The following is a 21,949-nucleotide window of genomic DNA, read 5'->3' as shown; positions in this document are numbered from 1 at the left end:
TTTACGACCGCCATGCTGGGGGTACTCAGAATGCTGTATTTCAATATGGTGATCGGGCCAGCAGATATATCTAGTATATCCAGGAATCGCCATCACACCGTTTTCTGGAAATGCAATTTAAATTTGATGGCTGGCTTCGTCAACATGACTTGTTTCAAGTTTATAAAAAATTTCAAAACAAAACCTTAAAGCAGGATTTTGTTTTAGAATCAAATAAACCAAACTATGTCCACTTGCCATGGGAGTTTTTTTCCATGGTGAAGGGGACATTTTGCACTTTTCTCTGCTCTTACTGCCAAGGTTTTCCTGGTGGTGATGGGCACTGAAAACTAACCACCGCTGGGGCTGTAGCCTTGGCGGAAACAAAGTAGTCACTGCCATCATTACACCAGTGGTCTGCCCGCATTTGAGCCAGGTGGATCATTATGTTGGCAGAAAGGCTACTCTCCCACTGTTGAGACCGAATACTCTTTCCTTTAACATTTAAATAAGGTAAACCAATATCACATTTCTGAAATGGGGTAGTGTGCCAAAATAGTGCCTCAATGGACGAATGCATTCCTTTCATTTTGACTGTGCACAGCCTTGTGGACACAAGTTCATAATCCCAGAAAGTCTTCTCTAATTTCATCCTTCTGTGGCCATTAACATGTGAACTACTGAGTTGGCCAACATGAAGTAGCTTTTCTGGTATAAATACCAGAAAAGCGGGCCAGCTATTAATAATTTACTAATAGACTGCTATGTTATGGCAATTCATTTTCTGACCAGCTTTCACTCAGGTGCCTGTAGTAAGCTTGTAAATCTAGAAAAGCCTCAGTATGACACACGTTATCTGGGTTTAACTGGTACGTGTGACACTAGATCACCAGTATCACACTTTGTCAAATGGAGACCCAAAAATAAAACACCGTGGTCACTAAGACAAAGTGGGAAAGGGGGAGCTGGCCTGGAAAAGTTTCAAAAAAGCAACTTAGCATCACTGGTCCACGAAAAAAAAATTAGTTAATTACTTAATGCTTGCTATCGCACTCTTAGGTGTTTCATAGCGCTTTACATAACAGCTCCTACTGTTGTTTCAAACAATGCTATTTATTTCTTAACCTTGGAAGGTTGAAAGGCTGAGTCAGAGAATGTGGATTCTAATGTGGTTCTTGCAGGTCATACACATATTTTGCTCCTAATTTATGGGATCTTGCTAGCAAGCTTGGTAGCAAGATCCCACCCATGTAGAGCTAAAGTCTGTTGGCATATGGAATGACATATCATTGCACCGGTGGCTACGGGTGGTTTTTGATAGGTACATTTCACTGATGACCGTGATGAATACCAGATAAAAGCCTGCTACACTATAATATTAGAGATATGGGTCAACTATGTCGCACAAAGAGTTATTTCTATCTAAATCAGCTTCATATTCTGACCGTAGAGATATTGGAGATACAGTATTAGTTGAACTGTATCCTGGTTTACTGATAATCTCTACTAATGCTATTTCATAATTGACTGCATAGATGTTCTCTGCTGATCAAAAAGTAAACATACACATTTGAAGCCATTTCTGAATGTACTATGTAACGGGCGATATAGCTCAGAAGTACATTCAAAGCCATTATCATCATCCGAGCATTCCAAGATGGAAGCCAGCACATCACACACTGGTGACTAAGTTACGCAATCCCGTGACTTTTCAGACTCACCTCCATAGCCCTCTGAGACACTAATATCAAAGAAACTGCGGAAGGCCGACGCAGCCACGATGCTGTAGGTGATCTGATTATTCGGAGGAGCATCTTCATCAGAGGCCTGGTTCATAAACAGAAACAAATCATTGGATAAATAGTTGTATCATTCTTAATCAGAATTTTAAGTTTATGTTTTTAAGTTTATTTTTACTTTACATAGTTATTTAAAACCATTGAAAAATTTGCTTAAAAAGAGAACAAAAAAATAACAAAAAATATGTTAAAATTGTTATTGTACAATAGTAAAAAGATCATAAAACAGGGTCCACAATTGCAATGGCTATACAGAGAAATATAACTGCACTGTTCATTTTTCACCAGAAGGCTTGCTGTGTTGGGAGACAAATGTGTATGATTAGAGAACTACTTGGGATTCTGTGCCCATCTAGCACCAGTTTCTCTGCCACTCCCTGCAAGCTGTTCAATGTGCATATGAGCTTCACTTGATGCAACAGAACATACCTGGAGTTAAAGTAACTAGGATTTATTTTAGTCTGGAGACGCATGGAGTAGACTGCCTTAACTTTCCACCACAATGTACTCCCTAAGAATGGAAAGTTGTGGAAGCATGCTTTATTTATAGGGCTCCCGGCTTCATGGTATTTATATTTTTGACATTTCCATGTGTATTTATTCATATATATTTCTCGTCAACTTTATCAATATTTATCAATATTTATTATGGGTTTTGTGAAAAAAAGAAAGCTGTAACTGGTATATCTCCACATTTATTTAACCAATAAATATTCAGTCATGCTTGAATGCATGCCAGGTTTCAGTGATATGAACACTGGCAAAATATAAATCAATGCACTTGTATGAAAATATGAACATTCCAGTATCTGCATTGTGCATGTCTACTGCTGTGTAAGCCTCTTTACTAACACTTTCTTTTTTAAACCCCTCACCTATCAAGCCACATAGTTATTGGCCTGTCAGTCATGCCAAAGTGTATTTAGAATCACTCAAAAAGCACCCAATTTCCGTTTTTATCCACATTTAAAAATAAATACTAACAAGAAAAATAAATGGTTTTCTGTCTGTATTGATCTGTAAAACTCAGTAAAAACGGAAAACAGTGAGCCTTATTTATTTACGAGAGGTCCGTAAAAATGACGTTATGGTCTATTTACCATTGTGCATGGCCCCACATATATAGTGATAGATGTATCAGTATATGTCTACTTTGCACTGCCCCACCTTTCTATTGGATCCTAATGAATACCAGGCAATGGATCATCATGGAGTATTCTTATTGCATCAAGATGGAAGAGTTTCTACAACAAAGTATTCTGAATCTAGAAGTAAATGGGCAATGAGTAGCCAGTGTCATATTACTGCCGATTTGCTTCATATGTGCTGGGCATCCATGAGAGTTTCTGCATCACGGGTATCCCATGTTAACTGCTGTAGCTTAAAAGAGGGGACATATATTTAAAAGTACAATTCTGGCAAATAGACTTGTAATGCCGAGTACATTTCTATGAGTTATATATCTCAGCTGGAAAATACATGAATTGGGTAATGCAGAAGCTGATGGACCAGCACACCCTCAAAGTAGATCTCTTGGATTGAAGATTGGATACCACCATCATGGTTAGATGAGAACCTGTTCGAATTAAAATATTTCTAGCCAAATTGAAACGATTAGCATATTTTGAAGTTTGAAAGATTATTTTGATAAGCGATGGTTGTGTGACCATTAAACATGTTGAAAGTAATACTTCTCGGTTCCATGAGCTCAATGCTTCTCTTCAGCAAAACATATGTAAGATGTAGCCATTAACTAATTTACAATACAAATTATTAATTTATAGAGCTCTTGCCTATATTTGTTGGTGAATGGGATTCAATGTGCAGTACAAAAAATGTTCCATTAAGTTGTAAATCCTACTCATGTTTGAGACTTGGTATATGGACATCGTGTTGCACAGTTCATCATGTTGCAAAGAAGTCATGACTCAGGGGCTAATCTATAGTACCTGTTCCAAACAAGACAGATAATTTGTCGGCCTTTTTACAAGTGCCATAGGATATAATGCACTTGTAATAGTAAGTTGGAGAGGATATTCGCCACATTAGAGATGGAGTAACCCAGCAGCCAAACTCTAAAGCAGGCCCTTTGCTATCAATGAAATAGTTCTTTTTTTGCACTTTGGTGTTCATCATGCACAGAGTGAAATATTTAATATCTAGAGACCAGCTTGAGAGCCTGTGTAGCAGCTGATAGTCTTGGCTTTCCCTTTAGCAGTGCTTAATTTATTAAGGGCGAGTGCGGGTACCCAAAGCTCTGCTTGGAAGCCGGTGGCCCATGCTATTAAATGTCAGCTTGCCCCATACCAAGGATGCATAGTTTTGAATCCCCCTCCTGCCTCTTTAATCCACTACTAGACAATCCCGGCCCTTTCGTACCATTCTTGCAGGTTCCTACTTTCTCGATTTTTAATGTTTTTGTCCTCTTTCCCTTCCTCTGTCTTTCTGCTTTGTTTGTTTTTCCCTCCCTCATTCGCCATAAATGTGTGATGCAGAAATATTAGTGCAGCCCCCAAAAATTAGTGTCAGTGGCCCCCATCCCCAACCACTGGCCCAAATGAAGCACTATCCTTTGGTGACCACGAAGAAAGTGCCAGGAAAATGATTTAAATACTGCTGTAGTACTCAGAGCAGTTTCCATATTTTGCCCTTCTATTCCTTCAGCAGCAAATTTGAGCCTGCTGAGGGGAAAAGATGAGGCAAGTAACCAAGCATGTGCTTTCAACAGCAGTCAAACGGTGTGATGTCAACTCCACAACCCTTGGCGTTTGGTGCATTGATGTTTATTGTTGTAGGCACTTATCCATGTAAAGGGTGAATCTGCATGCTGCCAATGCTGTCCGTGGAGGGTGTTTAACTTGAGGTTTGCACCTGAGCTGGACCCATGGAGATCACAAACAGTAAGGGGCAGATTTACTATGTTTTTGTGTTAGAGTTTTGTCACTTGTAGGGTGCCGCCCCAGCACAAAATCATTTTGGGTTTTTACTAAGCCATGCAAAGCCGTTTAACATGGTTTAGTAAGTTCAAAGTAACTCAGTGTGTAGCGCTGCCTTGCATTACCTTGCTTTGAAGGCATTCCAGAGGTGGAATATGGGCATTCCCATGCACCCACCCATGCTTTTCATTCCCAGGTTTACTGAAGCTAATAAACTTGGGAATGCATCCGAATGGCACACCTTCCCCAGTGAGGCCTAACAAGGAGGGATGTGTTTATTTCTCTTTGGTACTTTCTCTTTCTAAGTGTGCTCCATTCTGCAGCACACATAGAAAGAGGAACATGCCTCTCTGGATTGTTTTTTGCAGAAAGGGTTTCCTTCCTGCAAAAAAATAATCCCGCCCGTAATGAAAGCACTCCTGCACTATGGTGCAAGGGTGCCTGCAATGGAACTAGGCAGCCTCAAGTGCGCAAGCACCGGGAGAGAGCTGCATCTCAGCTGATAGGCCACTTTTCAGCACTCCCGCATTCACGCAGCGCAGCACAGGAACTTGCCTGCTGCACTGCGCTGTGTGAATTTTAAGTAGACATGCACCTATGTGTTGAATCTGGCTAATGGATGCAGGCGGGTGGGCACCGGCACTTATCTTTGGGAACCAAGAATTTTTTGTTTTTGTTTTTTACTTTAAAGAACTTTATTGAGACAAAAAGAATGCAATAAAGAAATAAGATACAATATTAATGTCAAATACAATGCAAGTAGAAAATATGGGTAAACCAAGACTTATTTTTGATCATCAGATTTTGAGCAAGAGTAAGACAAGACCAGTACAAGGGAGGAAGAAGATACAATCAGAAAATAAGATGGAAGCAGGGATGAAAAATAACAAAAGTGATGTAAACAGGAACCGTAGGAGGATGGAAGAAACAGGCTTGAGGTGGAATCAAGACTTGGCAGCCTTTGGATTCGGTAGGGCTGGAAGGCTCCTACGAACAATTGTAGACACTTGTTTTTAGCAATTGAGAACTGTAGGCGCCACCTCTAGTCGAAGAAGTTATGCAGCAACCTCTGAATATTTTACGGCCCTTGGGAACTACCAAAGCATCTTTAGAATACACTGTTGGGAGCCATGCCCCCTAATGCTAGCATTTTGCAGTCTATCAAAATGCACATTATGTAAATCGCTATGGCAACTGCGATTAACAATACATGAACATGGATGGAGAAGCATATCTCAGCAGGCACAAACCTGTACTTTTTGCAGAATAATGCCAGTGCACCAACAACAACACTTGGAACATATGGCCCACGTGTGTTTTTAAGAAGAAAGATTCATAAAATATAAACTACGAGGTTTGAGGCAGAAAGCGGAGTGCATGTTTCAGAATATTTGGACTTCCTAATGTGTACAGTGTGGGAGGAAGGAGTTCTGTTCTATGGAAGAGGACATGCATAGTATACATAAAGGCTGAGAGTTGGAAACAAAAGTGTGAGGCTGGCTACCTTGGGGTTGTTTCAAGGAGGTCCACGGTGAATGTACACAGAAGGAGAGGATGATCAAGAAGAAATGAAGATTGAGAAGAAGAAAATTAAAGAAGAAAGTAGGGAAACGAAGAACAAATAAAACATTTTCTAAACCCGAATGATTTATTTAAAATGTTACTAAATTGGTGCCTTATTTTAAGGATGTGTTAGGCTCTTTGACTTATTTCTGAAAAGTAAGCATATACTTATATTGAAGATATTGTATTCAGTAGAGCCTCTTAGGGACTGAAATGAATTATTCACTTTCTTTAACCCCTTCGATGCTGATGACGAGCTCAGCTCGTCATCAGCCACGGGGGGCGTGTGCGGATGACGAGCTGAGCTCGTCATCTAACGCGGCTTTTTGAAAAAAGCCGCGTAGCGCGAAAATTACCGCCGCAGCGATGAGGTTAAGTCATGTTAGTAGAAAGACATGCAATCTGGATTTTAAAAATGCAGACCGAGAGTCTGTGACACTGACAAGGTACCAGCAGTGGCGGCGTCACCCCACTGCTCAAAAGGGAAAAAAATGATAACAACTAGCGTTTTTATCATTTTATTTTTACTATTGAAATCTGTAGCTCTCGAGATGGGGCGGGGCGCCAGAGCAGGGAGTGGAGTGGTTTGCACTCCTTAAGTGTCAATGACTGCTTGTCTGCCCTCTCGGGCCCTCAGTCCTGCACACTTTGCATCTTCCCCACCAGGCTTGCTTACACAGCCTGGTGAGGAGATGGAAAGCCTCCCAGTTCCCGTCTGTTTGCTGAACCACAGTGCTCAGACCAATCACAACACTGCAGTTCAGCGTTGTGATTGGCTATGGCGAACCAGGTGTTTCCTGCTGCTTCCTGCTGACGGGGGAGACAGGAAGAAGAGGACAGAGGAGAGGTTGCGGCTGACCAGCCCAGGTAAGTGTTTTTAAAAAAAATGTCATTTCCGCCCCACCCTCTCACCCCCCCGCCCCACCTCTCCCGATTCGTAGCAGCCACTACTGAGTACCATTTCAGTATTCACGTGGCAGCCAGAGCTGTCTCCCAATGTAAACCTATAAACAACCATTGGCAAAGCCAGTATGTTCTGTTGTATTTATTTATTTATCTATTTTAGCTGTGTTTCATGAGCTGGTGGTTCCCTTAAAAACATATAAAAAAATAAAAAAACATCAATTAAATGAAAGCAAAACTGACCCACAAGTCCTACTACTGAAGTGGACTTCTTTCTAGGCAAATGTGTACATGTGCACACGCAAAATGGTGCCACTGGCGGTGAAGATAGCTAATGGTTTAAGTAGGTTGACCCATTGACTCATGCTGTTTCCTATGCTCGGTGGAAGCAATATGTGAATGGCATTCAAACAGACTACAAAATAAAGAGGGCTGACTGAAAGAAAGATCTTGAATATTAATAAATGTGTGTGGGTGAGTGTGTGTATACTAATGTGATTTTTGAAAAAGACTTGCCTGGTGAGACAATTAGAAGTGTCTCTAGGCCAGACCAAACACCACTGAAAATAAATCTTCCTTTCATTATCAGTAAGGTTCTTTCTTAAGGTGATTTTTCACTTGTTACACCATCCTTCCATCATTGATCCTGTGTGTGCCCAACCCTTCAGGTTTAACTTATTCTATCGATAATAGCCATATTTTATTAGTAGTATCTTTACAACTACAGAGTTTCCGCAGTCATAAACATATTCCTAATAAAATGCCTTTGCAAATAGCAAACAATCACAAACTTATAAAAAATGTAAGTTAACCTTTGTGAGTCAGGCCCCGTTTGTTCTTTTGTTCCTTTGAAGGATTCACTGCTTCAATTGGAGTATTTTTTTGCAGACTTTTATATAGGGCAAACTTGACCCGAATCAGGTATCAGAGCGCTTTACATTAGCACCAGTTACGTTACATGAGGACACATTCATTTTTGTTAGGCATGGCGAGATTAAGTGATTTACCCAGAATCACAGGATGTTCAGCATCACTGCCGAGACTCAAACCCAGTTGCCCAGATTCTAGGTCAACTGTCCTAGCCGTTAGGCCAACTAGATACAAGCTCATATGTCTGAAAGGTCCTTCTCCAGATAGTTATCACAACTGAAAACGAGATTGTAGATTGCAACTCGATTTGTTTTCTCATTAGCCAATGGAATAGGAGACGAAGCTCCTGCAAAATAACGAGGATCCTTGCAATGGTCAAAGTTATGATGCCAGAAGACTACTCTTGCCATGCCCAGTGTAAAGATATATTTATGAATGAACAGTCAATGAAGTGACAGAACACAAGGCGGAGGATAGCTCTATAGCCATGCAATTTCATCTATTATGAATTATTGATATGTGAAGAAATGTGAGTTACTTCTCCAACAGGGAAATCTTAGTAATGCAATTTTGTTTACAGCCGGCATTACCACATGCAGAATTACCTCGGGTGTTTACAGAGACTCACTTGCCAGGTCATAGTGTGGGAATTTCTTCTGGAAATGTGCTTATTCCTTTGGTAAGTTCGTGGAATAGTGAAGTGATTTTGCATCCCAAAATACCAATTCAGGTGGTATCAGTATTTCTGGGTGTTAATTACTGGACTGGAATTTAAGATCAATATAGAAAGATTAACATTGTGTCTATCATAAATAGTTATTATTGTCCATTTTTAACCATACTCTGCGTGAGAGAGGATATAGCAGCGGTGTCTCAATAACCATGCTTTGTGTCGTAGAGTAGTCCCAGTATTGCCCACATAATGTTTATGAGCCATGCCCATAGACTGTCTTTGTGCTGTCCCTGCGCCTTCTCACCATAGAATCATTGTCAGAGTCTGTTAAATTACTCTTGTCAGAGCCCTCATTACCATCATAGACCTCTGATGAGACATCAGAGAGTGAAAAAAACCCGTTTCCTGATGCCATATTCAGCAGGGCTTTATTTGTCTGTGAACCAAGTCTCGCCTTTATTACATCTTACTATGGCATCTTCTATGGCTTTCCACGCAGAGTCCGTATTAATATTTGTGTTTGCCCCTTCCTTGATTCTCTGTTCTGAAACCAGACTAGAGTCTAGCCACCATGATGGATTATCATTTCCTTCACGCCTTGATTATCTCCACCCTGGAACGGGCCCCTGGTTTACCTGCAGTGCAGAGACATCCATGCACATTTTTTTTACCCCTATTTGATTACAGTTAAGAAAGTGAGAGTGATGGCATTTTTGGAAATATCCGTGTCGTTCAACAGTAGAAGCAAGGGTTATAATACCTGCACCTGGGTCACTAACCGGTATTCCTATAGCACAATCTGGAGTGCTCCGCTGTCGCTCCTGTTCAAGTAAAAGGCTGTCATGACCACAATGGAATATTCTACCTGAGCAAGGTTCTCCACCCCTGCATTGCCCTTGTTCAGTCTACCTGATATCTTTGTGTTGCTCACCCCCTGAAGCCCCACAAAGAACTCTGCGATTGTCGCTTTGTGCATGACAAATATCGGGTACTGATTGAACAAGGGGCCATATGTATGAAGGTAATTTTGCGATCACAAACGCCGAAATTCGACGAATTTCGGCATCTGCGATTGCAAAATAGCTAAGTGGTATGTATGTAAGCAAAACAGCCTCGCAAAATAAGAAATCGCAAATTTGAGATTCCCTATTTTGCGATTACATTTAAGGCATCGCAAATTGCGATTCCCTAAATGCAATGTATAAGGCCCAGAAAAAGTGCAATTTGGCCATAAGGTATCGCAAATTAACACCAACTACAAGTTGGTGGTAATTTGCGATTTCTTTGAAAAATGCACTTTTTTGCATTTTTCAAAGTTCCATGTGGCACACATACATGCCCTTAGGGCATGCATGTGTGCCACATAGGCACTCATGCACATTTCAGGGGTGCAACAGGGTGTCCTTTTGACACCCAGGCACCCTTGAAATTGCATTCTCAATTTGCGATTCTCTAATTGAGAATCGCAAATTGAGAATGTCTTCCCATTCATTCCTATGGGCCTTTAGGCCCATAGGAATGAATGGGGAGGTATTCCTTAATTGCGAATTGCAATTTGCGATTCGCAATTAAGGAATATGTAGGATTCGCAACATTTTTTGCAAATCATACATACATAGCATTTTGCGATTCTCAAATAGCGATTCTCTAAAAATCACTATTTGAGAATCACAAAATGTAACTTTCACACTTATTTCCCCATATCATTACTGGTGGCCCGCGGTGCTTGTTATCCACAGCAGATTCCAGCACTTAACTCCCACCTCTGACAGATGCTGGATTGCCTACAGTCCAAGGTGGTTTGGATGGTTTGGGCATCATCCTTGGTCTGCGATGGAACAGCCAAATGTAGATCAGTCTCAAACTCAGAAGCCATCGAAGGGACACAATTTGGTGACTGCTGGGCTTGTGTGCTTCCTTCACATTGAACACCACAAGCCACAAGTTCATCTCCAACGCCAGGAAGCAAAGAATAGCAACTGGACACATTCGATCAGCTCACTGAGGTATGAGGTAGCAGCCCAGGGGTCGTTTAAGAGTCCGCCATCTTTCATAGCTCGGTAGCTAGCTTCTCTCTTCCCCAATAAACATCAACCTGGCATTCTAATAAAAGCTTTAGGCCAAATATCATCTTGAAAAGGGCATAGATTGAAGAGGATGAATGCAGAGTTTATGTACTTAAGCTCAAATTCAGGTGGGGTACGGAGAAGTCTTCATAGTCAATCTTCCATCATAGTCTTCAAAATCACATATTGGTTGAAAATATGTGGAATATGTTTAAGTAGAACACATGGTCCAGCAGAGAAGATGGGAATGGATCCTCCTTCTAGATTGGGGAAAGCAAGATTGTATTTTTCTCATGACGAGCTTCCCTTGGACTAGTAGAAAGAAAAACAACTGCTTTTTGAACGTAAAGAGGGCAAATACAGAAAATTGTCTATCATTTATAGTTGAACAATTAGACCAGGAAGATGGTTGCTCTAGGATGCTATACGAGCAGTTCTCAAGGAAAGGTCTGGGATTCGTAAATTTCCAGAACCTCCCGAGTTGGTAGACGCTGCGCGTCCACAAAGGTTTGAGCATCGCCCTAATTTGTATAAAGCGGTGGATGTAGGACCTTGAAGGGTGACTAAACAAGCCCCAAGTTCTATTCAAGAATAACCCTGAGAGGAACTTTACATGAAGGACACTATTTCCGCAAAGGGGGTAAATACCACCGACAGTCTTTAAATGGAAATGGTGAAATTATGAACACCGGTAAAGCTGCAGACTTAAGTGGGCACAAAGGAAAGACCCCTTATATTTTAAACGAATGTTTTGACCTGATTGAGATGGAGGCTTAAAAGATCATAACAAAATAATTTATTTCTGGAACCAGAGCAATATGTACTGATCCATAATTGAGGATATGTTGGATCAAGATTAGGTGATTTAAAACTTTGAGTCCTGAGGAAGGTTTTTCCAAATTAAAAAGACACACCGAAGCGCGTCGACACAAGGACAAAGTAATTTGTTTTTTTAATGTATTGGTTTTTATAAACAGCAATATAATAAGTTTCTATATGTGATGTATCAGACTTAATAGTCTGTATTACTGGATGTATTATTGTAAAAATTATCCTATTGAAGTGAAAAACGTATGTGCTGGATTTTTATTCTGTATTGATTTGTGTGTTATATATGCTTTTAATTGCACCCAAAAATGTGTTGGGAATCATACCAATATCTAATTTTGTTATTTTGAAGAAAATAATAAATGAATTGTATAATTGTACGTGTTGCTATATTTTATAATTGAGATTTCTTTTGGTTCACTCTATATTGGATGTGATTTATCATATTACCACTGACAAACACAGAAAGGACAATTCTTTGTTACTACTTTGCACTTCCCGGTCCTTTCTGGTTCACCTGGGTAACTCTCTCTTTTTGTGGAGAAAAGTTGTGGAGGAGCCACACTCCTTAGTAAGCATGGATTGACAAAGACTATATTGAGTTCATCCATGAAACCTTCGCTAGAAACGGTTTAAAGAGCCTTGAAGCAGTGCAATCTGTTTGAAGATATGTATTCTCTTATGCAGAAGTCAAAGTCAGGCCCTGATCCAAGATGAATTGTGATTTGTGCGTGGACACTTGAGAACAACTCTTACTGATTGCTGCAGAACCCGACACATCTGAAATATTCTTTAATCTGGACGGGATGATGCGCCTCACTGAACCACTGATTAGTTAGTAATCATAATATTAACTGGTGTGCTCTGACTTGTGGTATAGATAGACGGCTAGTGAAGACCTTTCACTGGCCCTTTCGAAGTGGAGACCTAAGCTGTAGATACCTAACATGAATTGAGCCAATAGTTTATATTAACCCCTTCGCTGCTGATGACGAGCTCAGCTCGTCATCAGCCACGGTGGTCGTGTGCTGATGACGAGCTGAGCTCGTCATGTAACGCGGGTTTTTGTAAATTGCCACACAGCGGAAAAATTACAGCCGCAGCAATGTGGTTAATAAGGGATTTAGTGGCATTAAACCATACTTATTTCAGAATCGTTACAGAATAGAAATTGAACGACAAATGAGGCAGTAATGCAAGGTGAACTTTGGAATGCTAATTAGTGTTGAGTTTTCGTTTTAATTGCTGATCAGAGCCCTTCATTGCTAAAAGGTGAAGTACTTGTCTCCTACAGGGCTGACGTTTGCATGAAGGCAAGGGTAATAAAGACGTACATTCATTCACAAAGCCTTACTAATTCCATTGGCACTACATTTCAAGCAAGCAAAGGGGTAGCTGGAGCCTCTGCAACAAAACCTTTTCTTAGAGACTTGCTTCGTGTTTTTGGAGCAGTGTGAAAGGGTTTTTATGTCTAACGGTTTACCTTTAAGTATAGCAATTAATATGGATGCTTAAAGCGACCACAAGGCCTTTGCCTGTCACTTACAATTTACAGCTTGTACAGTACCTTCTTTGTAGTCTGTGAGAAGAGACTACAAGGACTATAGAGATTGGAGCCTAAATCGTGACACATAATAAATGCAGTACTTTAGACAGAGGGAGGTCCTCAACAAGTCAAAACCGCAGGGCACGAACTAACAAAAAATACGCGCCAAGTGTCAGATTCAAATTCAGAATCCATCTGGACGCTCTCCCCAAGACAGGCATTTACAATGCAATAGGTCTTGCATTTGCGAGAGTTTGAGCTATTGGTATTGTAAATGACAATGCCTTTTATGTAACTGTTTTGAAAACTTGCAGGGGCTGCGCAAGCACGCGCTTTGTATTTATAGTAGTTGCTTTCGAAAAGCAAAGGTGACAGTAAAAGAAGCACAGTTATGGTTGTTTGATTACATGATCTGCTCCCATGCATCGTCTCATGAACTATGTTTGGCAGATGGTTTGCACATTGGTTGACCAGAGATCTAGGAATTGATGGAACACATTGAGGGGCCAGCATTTTCATGTACCATATGTTAGAGTGCTAGAATGCTGTGTGCCAATAAAGGAATTTTAAGGCATTTATTTCCAGTTGAAAGACACACTTGCTGACTAATTGTGTGTATGTTGCAGAGTGACGATGAGTTTTCTCATGCGTGGCTCAAATTCCAATGATCACGAGACATTTGGAATGAATTACCCGTTTGGAGAAGTCTTAGGACTTTGAGTATTATTGACAGCTGGAAATCTGTTAATTTTACCACTGCATGTGTCGGGGGCGAAGTAGAAGGGAAGGCATTTTCCATGTTGCTCAGATTGCTTGCTTTAGGTCAGGCTGTTCATAAGGCTGGGGGCCATGAAATTGGATTATCTGTGGCATCAACCTATAGCAGAAATTCTTTTTTGGTGTAATTGACACATAGAAAGCGCCCTCTAACCTGTGAATTACGTGAGAGACTATAAGAGGCAATGTTGTATCTATATTGTGTTACTGGTTATAGAATTGCTTTTCAAGCAGACACGTGTTTTGACAGACAGGTATGCAGAACTGTTGTTTGAATAGGTTAGTACATTGAAGCAAGTTCGATTGGCTTTGTTATAGATTGTATATTCTGTAACAAAGTGTCAGGTGCCAGTTGGTTGGAACTGCAGCCTATCCCATGTTTCAAATATTTTACTAGGAACCGTTTTTCTTGCTTCCTTGACATTCAATTGAATGCAAACGTGTACGGTAAGTTATTTTAAATCAGTACAATAAGTTTATGTACAACTGGCGCTTGTGGTGTCAGGTGACAATTAAGAAGAGGAAACCGTGTGCGTGATAAGATGGTGGTCACTTTGAGTTTGGTCTCCTCTATCCTCATTCACACCTGTGCCTGTCGTTTACTAACAAACTCCTATGCTCCTCGACCCTATGATTCTCCCAAAGCCCTAAATAAACCTTACACTTTGTTCTTCACTTCCAACACTACCCCCTTACAGTCTACTCCACAAGCTCCACTAAACCCTTTACCACGGACTCCGTTTAACTTACCTCAGGCTGCCAAACATTCTATCTGCTGCGACGTTTTCTCGAGGATGGGGACCGGATTGAAAGCGCCATGCATCATGAACCAGGGACTAAGTCTCCACAGATGAGGGAGCGTATCAACTCCTAGATGTTAGCTGTCGCCTCTTCCTCCTTTCCAGCTGTGATAAATAGACCTCCCAGGACCTGAGATCACTCCACTCTTAGTCAAATCAGCATAAACCCAGAACATAGGTGTGGACAAAGATGTAGAAACACCTTCGTGGATTTATTGAAAAAAAAGAAACAGTCTTAGCTTAGGGACATGCTAGCAATGCAGGATTATGGCCAGAACACCAAAGAAGCAATTAACAGTTCAGTGAGCCAATTTTGCTGGTCTCCTTTTTTCAGGTAGTTTCCTTTCAACTCCTTGTTGGTTTCCCGGATGGCTTGGCGTCCCCAGAAGAAAGCAAAGAAATACAAAACAACCACCAGTCAGTCCTACTGGTTATTGCTATATATAGTGTGCTGACCCTTCACCCAAATAGGCTATCACCACGGTCTGTGAGGGGACAGGGATGTGTAATGGAGGAGCGGTCCTAAATAGTGCCCGACTTACATAGGCTGTCCCCCCCTGTCTCCCCTCCCATCCAACCATTTCCAGAACTGAATAAAGGGCACTTGTCTGAAGCTACGGTCATCCAGGACCGTAGCGTGGGGTATCTCGGTTTCCTGCTTCCCCTGGGGACGTCCGGATGCAGAGGCAGTGGTTGTTGGGGAAACCTCCCTCTTCGGCTCTTCTTCTCCAGGGCTCCACTGGGTCCTCACACCTAACGGCTCTCCCGACTGGCACTGGGTCCGTCCTTCCGCCTTTCTGTCGTTTTTCTCCGACTCTGCCCTGCTCTTCGCCTCTGACAAATCCGCACACTTCTCTCCCCACGCTGGTGTCCAGCCCCCTTTTCCTGTTGTGCATGATGTCAGTCCTGCAACGGCCAATGTGTCTGTTCCACTAAACTCCTCTTCCTGCTGTTCCGGCCCGGGCGCCATCTTGAAGGGCACAGAGGTCTCGTCCTCCGGGACGTCTTTATTACACCTGTCTTCTCTTCCTCATTTCTTTACTCCCAACTCCCAAACCAAGCCAGCTGCCTTCACGAGGAGGAAGCCAGCTTTCGCAACATACACTAGCTCAAGAGCTGGTGCCGTGGAAATCGGAAAGGGACTACTGTTTGAAACAAAAAACCAGCGCCCTGGACATAAAAGAAGCTCCAGCAATCAGAATGCCAGATCGAGTGACAGGGGCATAGAACATAAAGAAGGACTATCGCTCCTGCTGCAAAACTGTAGTCAGGGAGGAAAAAAAGAAAGACTGCCACCAGCCCCACTTCCCTGCATGGGCCTCGGCTGCATAAGAAATCACTAACTTACTGTGGACGAGAAAATTACAGTCAGAACTGAACTTTTTACTTTCCTCAATAAAACCGTCATTCAATTAATAGCTGGGTTCCGCGAGTGGTGTGTGTGGCGGCCACCATTGCAGTGCCCATGCTGTGTTGTAGGTGGCAGGGGTCGGGAAGACAAGGGCAGCGTCCTGCGAGTGGTGTGTGCGGCGGCGGCCGCCATTGTGAAACTTAAAGTTTGCATGGCATGCTGAAATTAAAAAAATTAAACTGAAAGCATGCAAAGCCGGCCAGACGTACACATGCGCATCTCCTGTCCACGCCGGCACAGCGAGCAGGAGACAGGGAGGGAACTGTACGCGTTCACATCTCCTGTCCTCCGTACGCGTGCACCTGTCCCTGTACCTGTCCCCCTTCGGCAAAGAAATGGACAACAATAGATCTCGCCAAGGCGACCAGCTCATGCGCTGCATCGCTAGGTGATCATTGAAAACAATGGGGTGAACCCAAAAAATCAATAGGACCTGGGTAACTGTATATGTATAAGGAAAGTGGTCCTAGACACAGATTTCAAAACACGGCTAGTGATGTGAGTATTACTTTTTCACAATACGCAGCTAGTCAGACTGAATCTGAACATACAAACACATGGAGATGTATTATTAGCTTAATTCAACTCAAAAAAGGCAACAAATGCAGAAAACCCAACACAACAGTATTATAGCAAATTCTTACTGCAATTTATTTACAAGTTCATAAAAAATTTGAGCAAAAAGAGAGGAAAGAAAAGGAAGGGGCTCGAGTAGAGAAAAGTGTAAGTATAGATTTACAGTGATTCAGTGCAAAAGGGGATTATTTGTACATTGCACATATGAAGCCTACCCATTTACAATTTATATACAATATTATACAGGGGGACAGGGAGGGGCTGGTGTAGGCTTAAAAAAACACATTCATATGTGCAATGTACAAATAATCCCCTTTTGCACTGAATCACTGTAAATCTATACTTACACTTTTGCCTTTTTTGAGTTGAATTAAGCTAATAATACATCTCCATGTGTTTGTATGTTCAGATTCAGTCTGACTAGCTGCGTATTGTGAAAAAGTAATACTCACATCACTAGCCGTGTTTTGAAATCTGTGTCTAGGACCACATTCCTTATACGCATCGCTAGGTGAGACCTAAATAAGGAGCAGTCCTTGAAAAACAGTGAAACTTGGAGGAGATCTGAGCTAAGTATTCGATGTTAAACTTGGAGGAAAACAGAACTAAATATTCAATGTTAGGCGGCACATGTTCTACCCAGTGGGACAACTGCATTTCACAGAATTTAAAAACTGGTTTTCGGTCTAAGTTTTAACAGATGTTCTCCATTTTTTAAATTTCTGTGAAAAATAACATCTGCAATATTAAACCTTTAAAATGAACCTATAATGCTACAATTAGACCTGCCAATATGGAAAAGATAATGTCTTCTGAATATTTCTTCATCAGGTTCATTGAGAGAAATTTGTTTTCCTGTGTTTAATAATAGCTGCTCTTTGTTTTTTGAATATCATTTCAAGAATTTAATTTGACAATAATATTTGTGAACTTTAATCAGACAGCCTCTGGTGTTTTTAAAATAATTCTTGGCAAATACTCCACAAAAACAGGTTTGCAGGAGAAAATTCAAACAAATCGACTTATTTGTTGAGTTTAGTTCAGCAAAGTAAGTGCAATATCCCCAAGAGGGTTTTCCTGCAAAAATCCAAGCAAAATACTTTTCAAGCAAAGCACAGAAAAATACACCATGTGCATAATAAAAAAAAATATATTAACTTTGATATTTCATTACAGGGTTGTACATTATGAACGTTGTCCAGTTGTGATTGTTAAGTTATATTAATCTTGGATACTACACATTGAAACCAGTGAGCTAATATGGTGTCAAACTACCTAGGCATATCACCTCATACTGATTGATTTTCTGAATAATAAGGGTAAACATATCATGTCTAACATTTTAAAATTAAAAACTTCAAATAGTAACATGAAACAGCCAAAAAGCGAGTGAAAACTAAACTAGTAGGAAATTGTAATTTAAAATACTTGCCCATCAATGACACAGAACTGCGGGGATATGCCCATAAAACAAAATGTAGCACATGTTAAACAACAGTATCTTGTTGTACCACTTTTCAGCTTGACTAACTATAAAAACAAAAAATTCGGTATTCTATGGTTGCTATAATTTTGCTTCTTTCTTACAAAAAGTAATGGGTGTAATTGAATAAAGAGGTGTAGGTTGCTTACCCTGAGTCGGACCACCTGCACCACTGAGGGCTCGTTTTCACGGAGAGCCCCCAAGTACAACTCTTTTTGGAATGTCGGAACATTGTCATTGACATCCAAGACATTAATGCGCACGCGACCCGTTGTCTCTTCCCCACCTCCATCTCGAGCGATTACAGTAAGTGTGTACCGCTGGGTGTTCTCAAAGTCCAGCCGGCCGGTCAAAGTGATCACTCCTGTGTCTTTATCAAGGGAAAACCTAAAAATTGGATGAAGGAAAAAGAGAGAGCAGTTAGGAAACAGAGCAGGTAAGGTAGAAGTAAGATAGAAGCAGTGGTGGAAGTGGGAAAATAAAAGTAGGGGAACTGAGGGCCGAGAATCAGAGGGCAGGCATAACTCAAAGTTGGAATCAGTGGGCGGAGTCAGAGGTATGATCAGAATGCGCAAAACATTCACATTTTTTGTATTTGTTTGGCATTTCACTGACCAGTTACAGCTTATTATGGTATTTAATTAAAATAATGGATACACATGATTATTCAAGGTTTAATTTGAGTTATTGACATTAAAATACATTCAGAAAGTGGGATATGTTTCCAATCGCAGAATGTCCCAAATACTCTTAAAAGTGGAAGCACAACCCATTTGTCTCCGAACCATGGAGTTTCTGTCATCAGCACTTCTCCTCCCTTTTTCCATAAGAGCATTTCAAACATGAATGGCAAAATATCCTAGTTTGCAAATATTTTCTATATAATTAGGGCTCTGCGATATTTGCCACATAATACAACGTCGTCTGCATAATCTGACAATTTTAACTAATACATTGTTTGTAGCTCAAATGGATCAAAAGTTACTGCAAAATGTGACTTGTGCTGCTGCAAACTGGACAGCCCTTTGCAAAGGTTGACTGATCACCTTTCTCACTGCTGCATTTGTATGTTACACTGGTACTAATAAGGAAAAATCTATCCAGAGACTGCTAGCATGTGGAAAAATGTCAAAATAAAGTATTAGAAAATTTACTGCAGCCTATTTTTGCTGCATAATTTAGTCAACACTGTGGCGTAATTTTGTCCTACTTTGCTGAGTAATTGAAGTGGCCCCAAAGCAGGCAGTACATGTTAAAAGTGATTTTGCATGAAGCAGAGAGACTGTGAAGTTTGCGTACTTAGTTTGGTGTGTGCAAATCCTGCATTGCTGATAACCGGTAAGTTGCAGCTACTACTGCTGGAACAAGGCCAATGGAGGTACCAATAAATGAGACGGACTGGCCTCAAAGACAGGGCCACCTTTAGCGCTGGTGGCTCCCTGTGCAACAATGTTTGCTGGGGCCCCCAAAGATGACCTCTGCCACAGATTTCCTTACTACCACCCTTTAACAGTGCCCCTCAAGTCTCCATAACCACATTCTCTCCCAGATGCATTCAATTTGATTTAGAGTGCAACTCATATCAGTGTAGGGTGTCAGAGCACTTTACATCACACACATTACACAGAGACAATCAATTATATGTGTGTAAATCACTGTATAGGAAATTTTACTGAAGACTAAGGACTAAAAGGTGTAGGAGTCACATGACAAACATGCTAGTAGGCAGTATAGTTTAATGGCTCACTGTTCTATGTTAGGCTTTTAACGTAAGGATCTCTCTGACAAAAGCAGTAACTCACTGACCCATTTACATTATGTGCACTTTGTGATCCGCATGGTACATGTTCTTTGCAGCAGGTACATTAACCCTCTGTGCTACCTTTCTATGAGCCAAAACATCCACTAGAGACTGGACAAACCTTTGACCTTTTACCAGAGTTATCATGAAATTGTAATTGTTGCTGACGCCCCCACCCAAAGTAAGTGCCCGGTGCGGTCGCACCAGTTGCAATGCCCTAGATAAGAGTAATATGCTGCCTAAAAAAAGTAACAACATCCTGGAAAAAGCAAACACTGATAGGGAATGCAAGATTAAGTAAAGCATGTGAAATTGTGAGCAGGAACAACATGGTTACCTCAGCACTTTTAGAGTGTTTTGCCTGAAGAGTTAAGGGCAGGAAGAGACCGGTTTTAATGTCCATTGCTTTTAAAAAGACCACATCCATGAACACAGCGCAGCGGTACACATTTTGTTTACCAATCCACTCATAAATCAGGCATTGCAGTGCCACCAGGATTGGTGCATTTCCCCACTGTGGTAAAACAATGCTATTCAAAGAAAGACGAGAAAATAAAAGTAGAGCTTCATGGCAACCTCTGACAGTGATGCTGATGTTTTTGGGTGTGCACAAAATCAGTCTGGCCATTTTGCGACCATTGTGTCTTGCTTTATTTAGTTAGTTATTCATTTTTCATATTTTGAACATTTTATTCCTGAGGCTGCGCTTTGAAATGGAAAAATGTCAAAAAAGTCATTATTTCCAGCAAAAGTGTTTTTATTTTTTGAATCTATTTCACAGGGGAACAAATAAAGGAAAGGAGGAAAAAGAGGTTGAGCCCATTTCTTGAAGTCAGGGTTTTCAGTAAGTGAGGAGGAGCTAGACAGAAAGAGAGGAAATAAGAGGAAGAAAGAGACGAGTGGAGGCAGCTTCCAGGGTAGAGCAGAAGTGGACACTGTCATTGTCTTCTCTGGGCGAGAAGGAAAAGACAGAGTTCTTTTCTTTTTCTACCAACCAGTCCATCCCTGAACGGCTACACACGCAAGCCTTATAGTTAGGCCTTGGCTATTTCTGCCATCCGGGGACGCATTTTTTAAATAAGTAGGGGAACGGAATCTATTGGATTAAAGAAGAAGGGGCACGCCGTGCCCTGTCGATCATGCCCACATCCCCCATAGAATAGAAGATAGACAAAGTACAGAAAGAAAAACAGTAAGTGAGAAAGAAGGAGCAAGTGTGGGCGTGGAAAACAGATAGACTTGAAAAAAAGAGGTGAATGAGAAGTTACAATGGGAAAGTGCAAAGGAGAGAGCAAAAGGAGAAAGGAAGATCGAGAAATATGGGAAAAACAATCGAGATTCAAGGAACAGATAGAGTGAAAAAGAAATGGAACCAGGGAAAGAAAGAAAACGGTAAAAAGAGGAGCGACAGCATGGAATGATAATCAAGTGAAAAGTGAAGATAAAGAAATGGAAAGGGTTAAATAAGGTCAAAAAGAGAGACAAGCATAATTGGAAAAGGAAGGGAGAAGGGAGGAATATCGAACCAGAAGTATTTTGGAGGAAATAGGGGAGAATGCGAGACAGATGAAGCAAACAGACAATAGAATAAAAAAGAGCGATATTGTGGATGGAAAGAAAGAGATAATGGAGGGGAAAAGGGAATTATATGGATAGTAAATGAAAGAAACAGTAGAAAGGGCAACGATGAGACATATACAGAGAGAGACAATAGAACAGGTTTACATGTTTTACATTTTTTACATTAGTCATAAGTGCTGAAATCACAGAGATAGTCGTGGGGTGCATCCGCTCCGTCATCAGCACAGCGCGTCCGTGGCTGGTGACGGAGCGGTTGCGTCACCAGCATGGGAGGGGTTAAATAGATTCTCCTAGCAGAATCTCCCGAAGAAGACTACGACTAGAAAGTGAAAACTCAAATTATTAAATGTGAAATTT

The 21,949-nt window shown here is 41.1% G+C and overlaps 1 protein-coding gene across 1 annotated transcript in view; it reads right to left on the bottom strand.

Annotated features, from left to right (window-relative positions):
* Positions 1-21,949, bottom strand: part of CDH23 (cadherin related 23) — a 2,828,172-nt gene that overhangs the window by 1,374,421 nt on the left and 1,431,802 nt on the right. Inside the window, exons 15-16 of the mRNA XM_086919477.1 lie at positions 18,360-18,597; positions 1,701-1,806 (exon numbers count right to left, since the gene is read on the bottom strand). Of these exons, the coding sequence (XP_086775603.1) occupies positions 1,701-1,806; positions 18,360-18,597 (344 nt within the window). The remainder of the gene's footprint in view (positions 1-1,700; positions 1,807-18,359; positions 18,598-21,949) is intronic.

This window comes from Lissotriton vulgaris, chromosome 5 (assembly GCF_964263255.1).
Source record: "Lissotriton vulgaris chromosome 5, aLisVul1.2, whole genome shotgun sequence".
NCBI classification, from domain to species: Eukaryota; Metazoa; Chordata; class Amphibia; order Caudata; family Salamandridae; genus Lissotriton; species Lissotriton vulgaris.
This window is presented reverse-complemented; position numbering and strand designations above follow the sequence as displayed.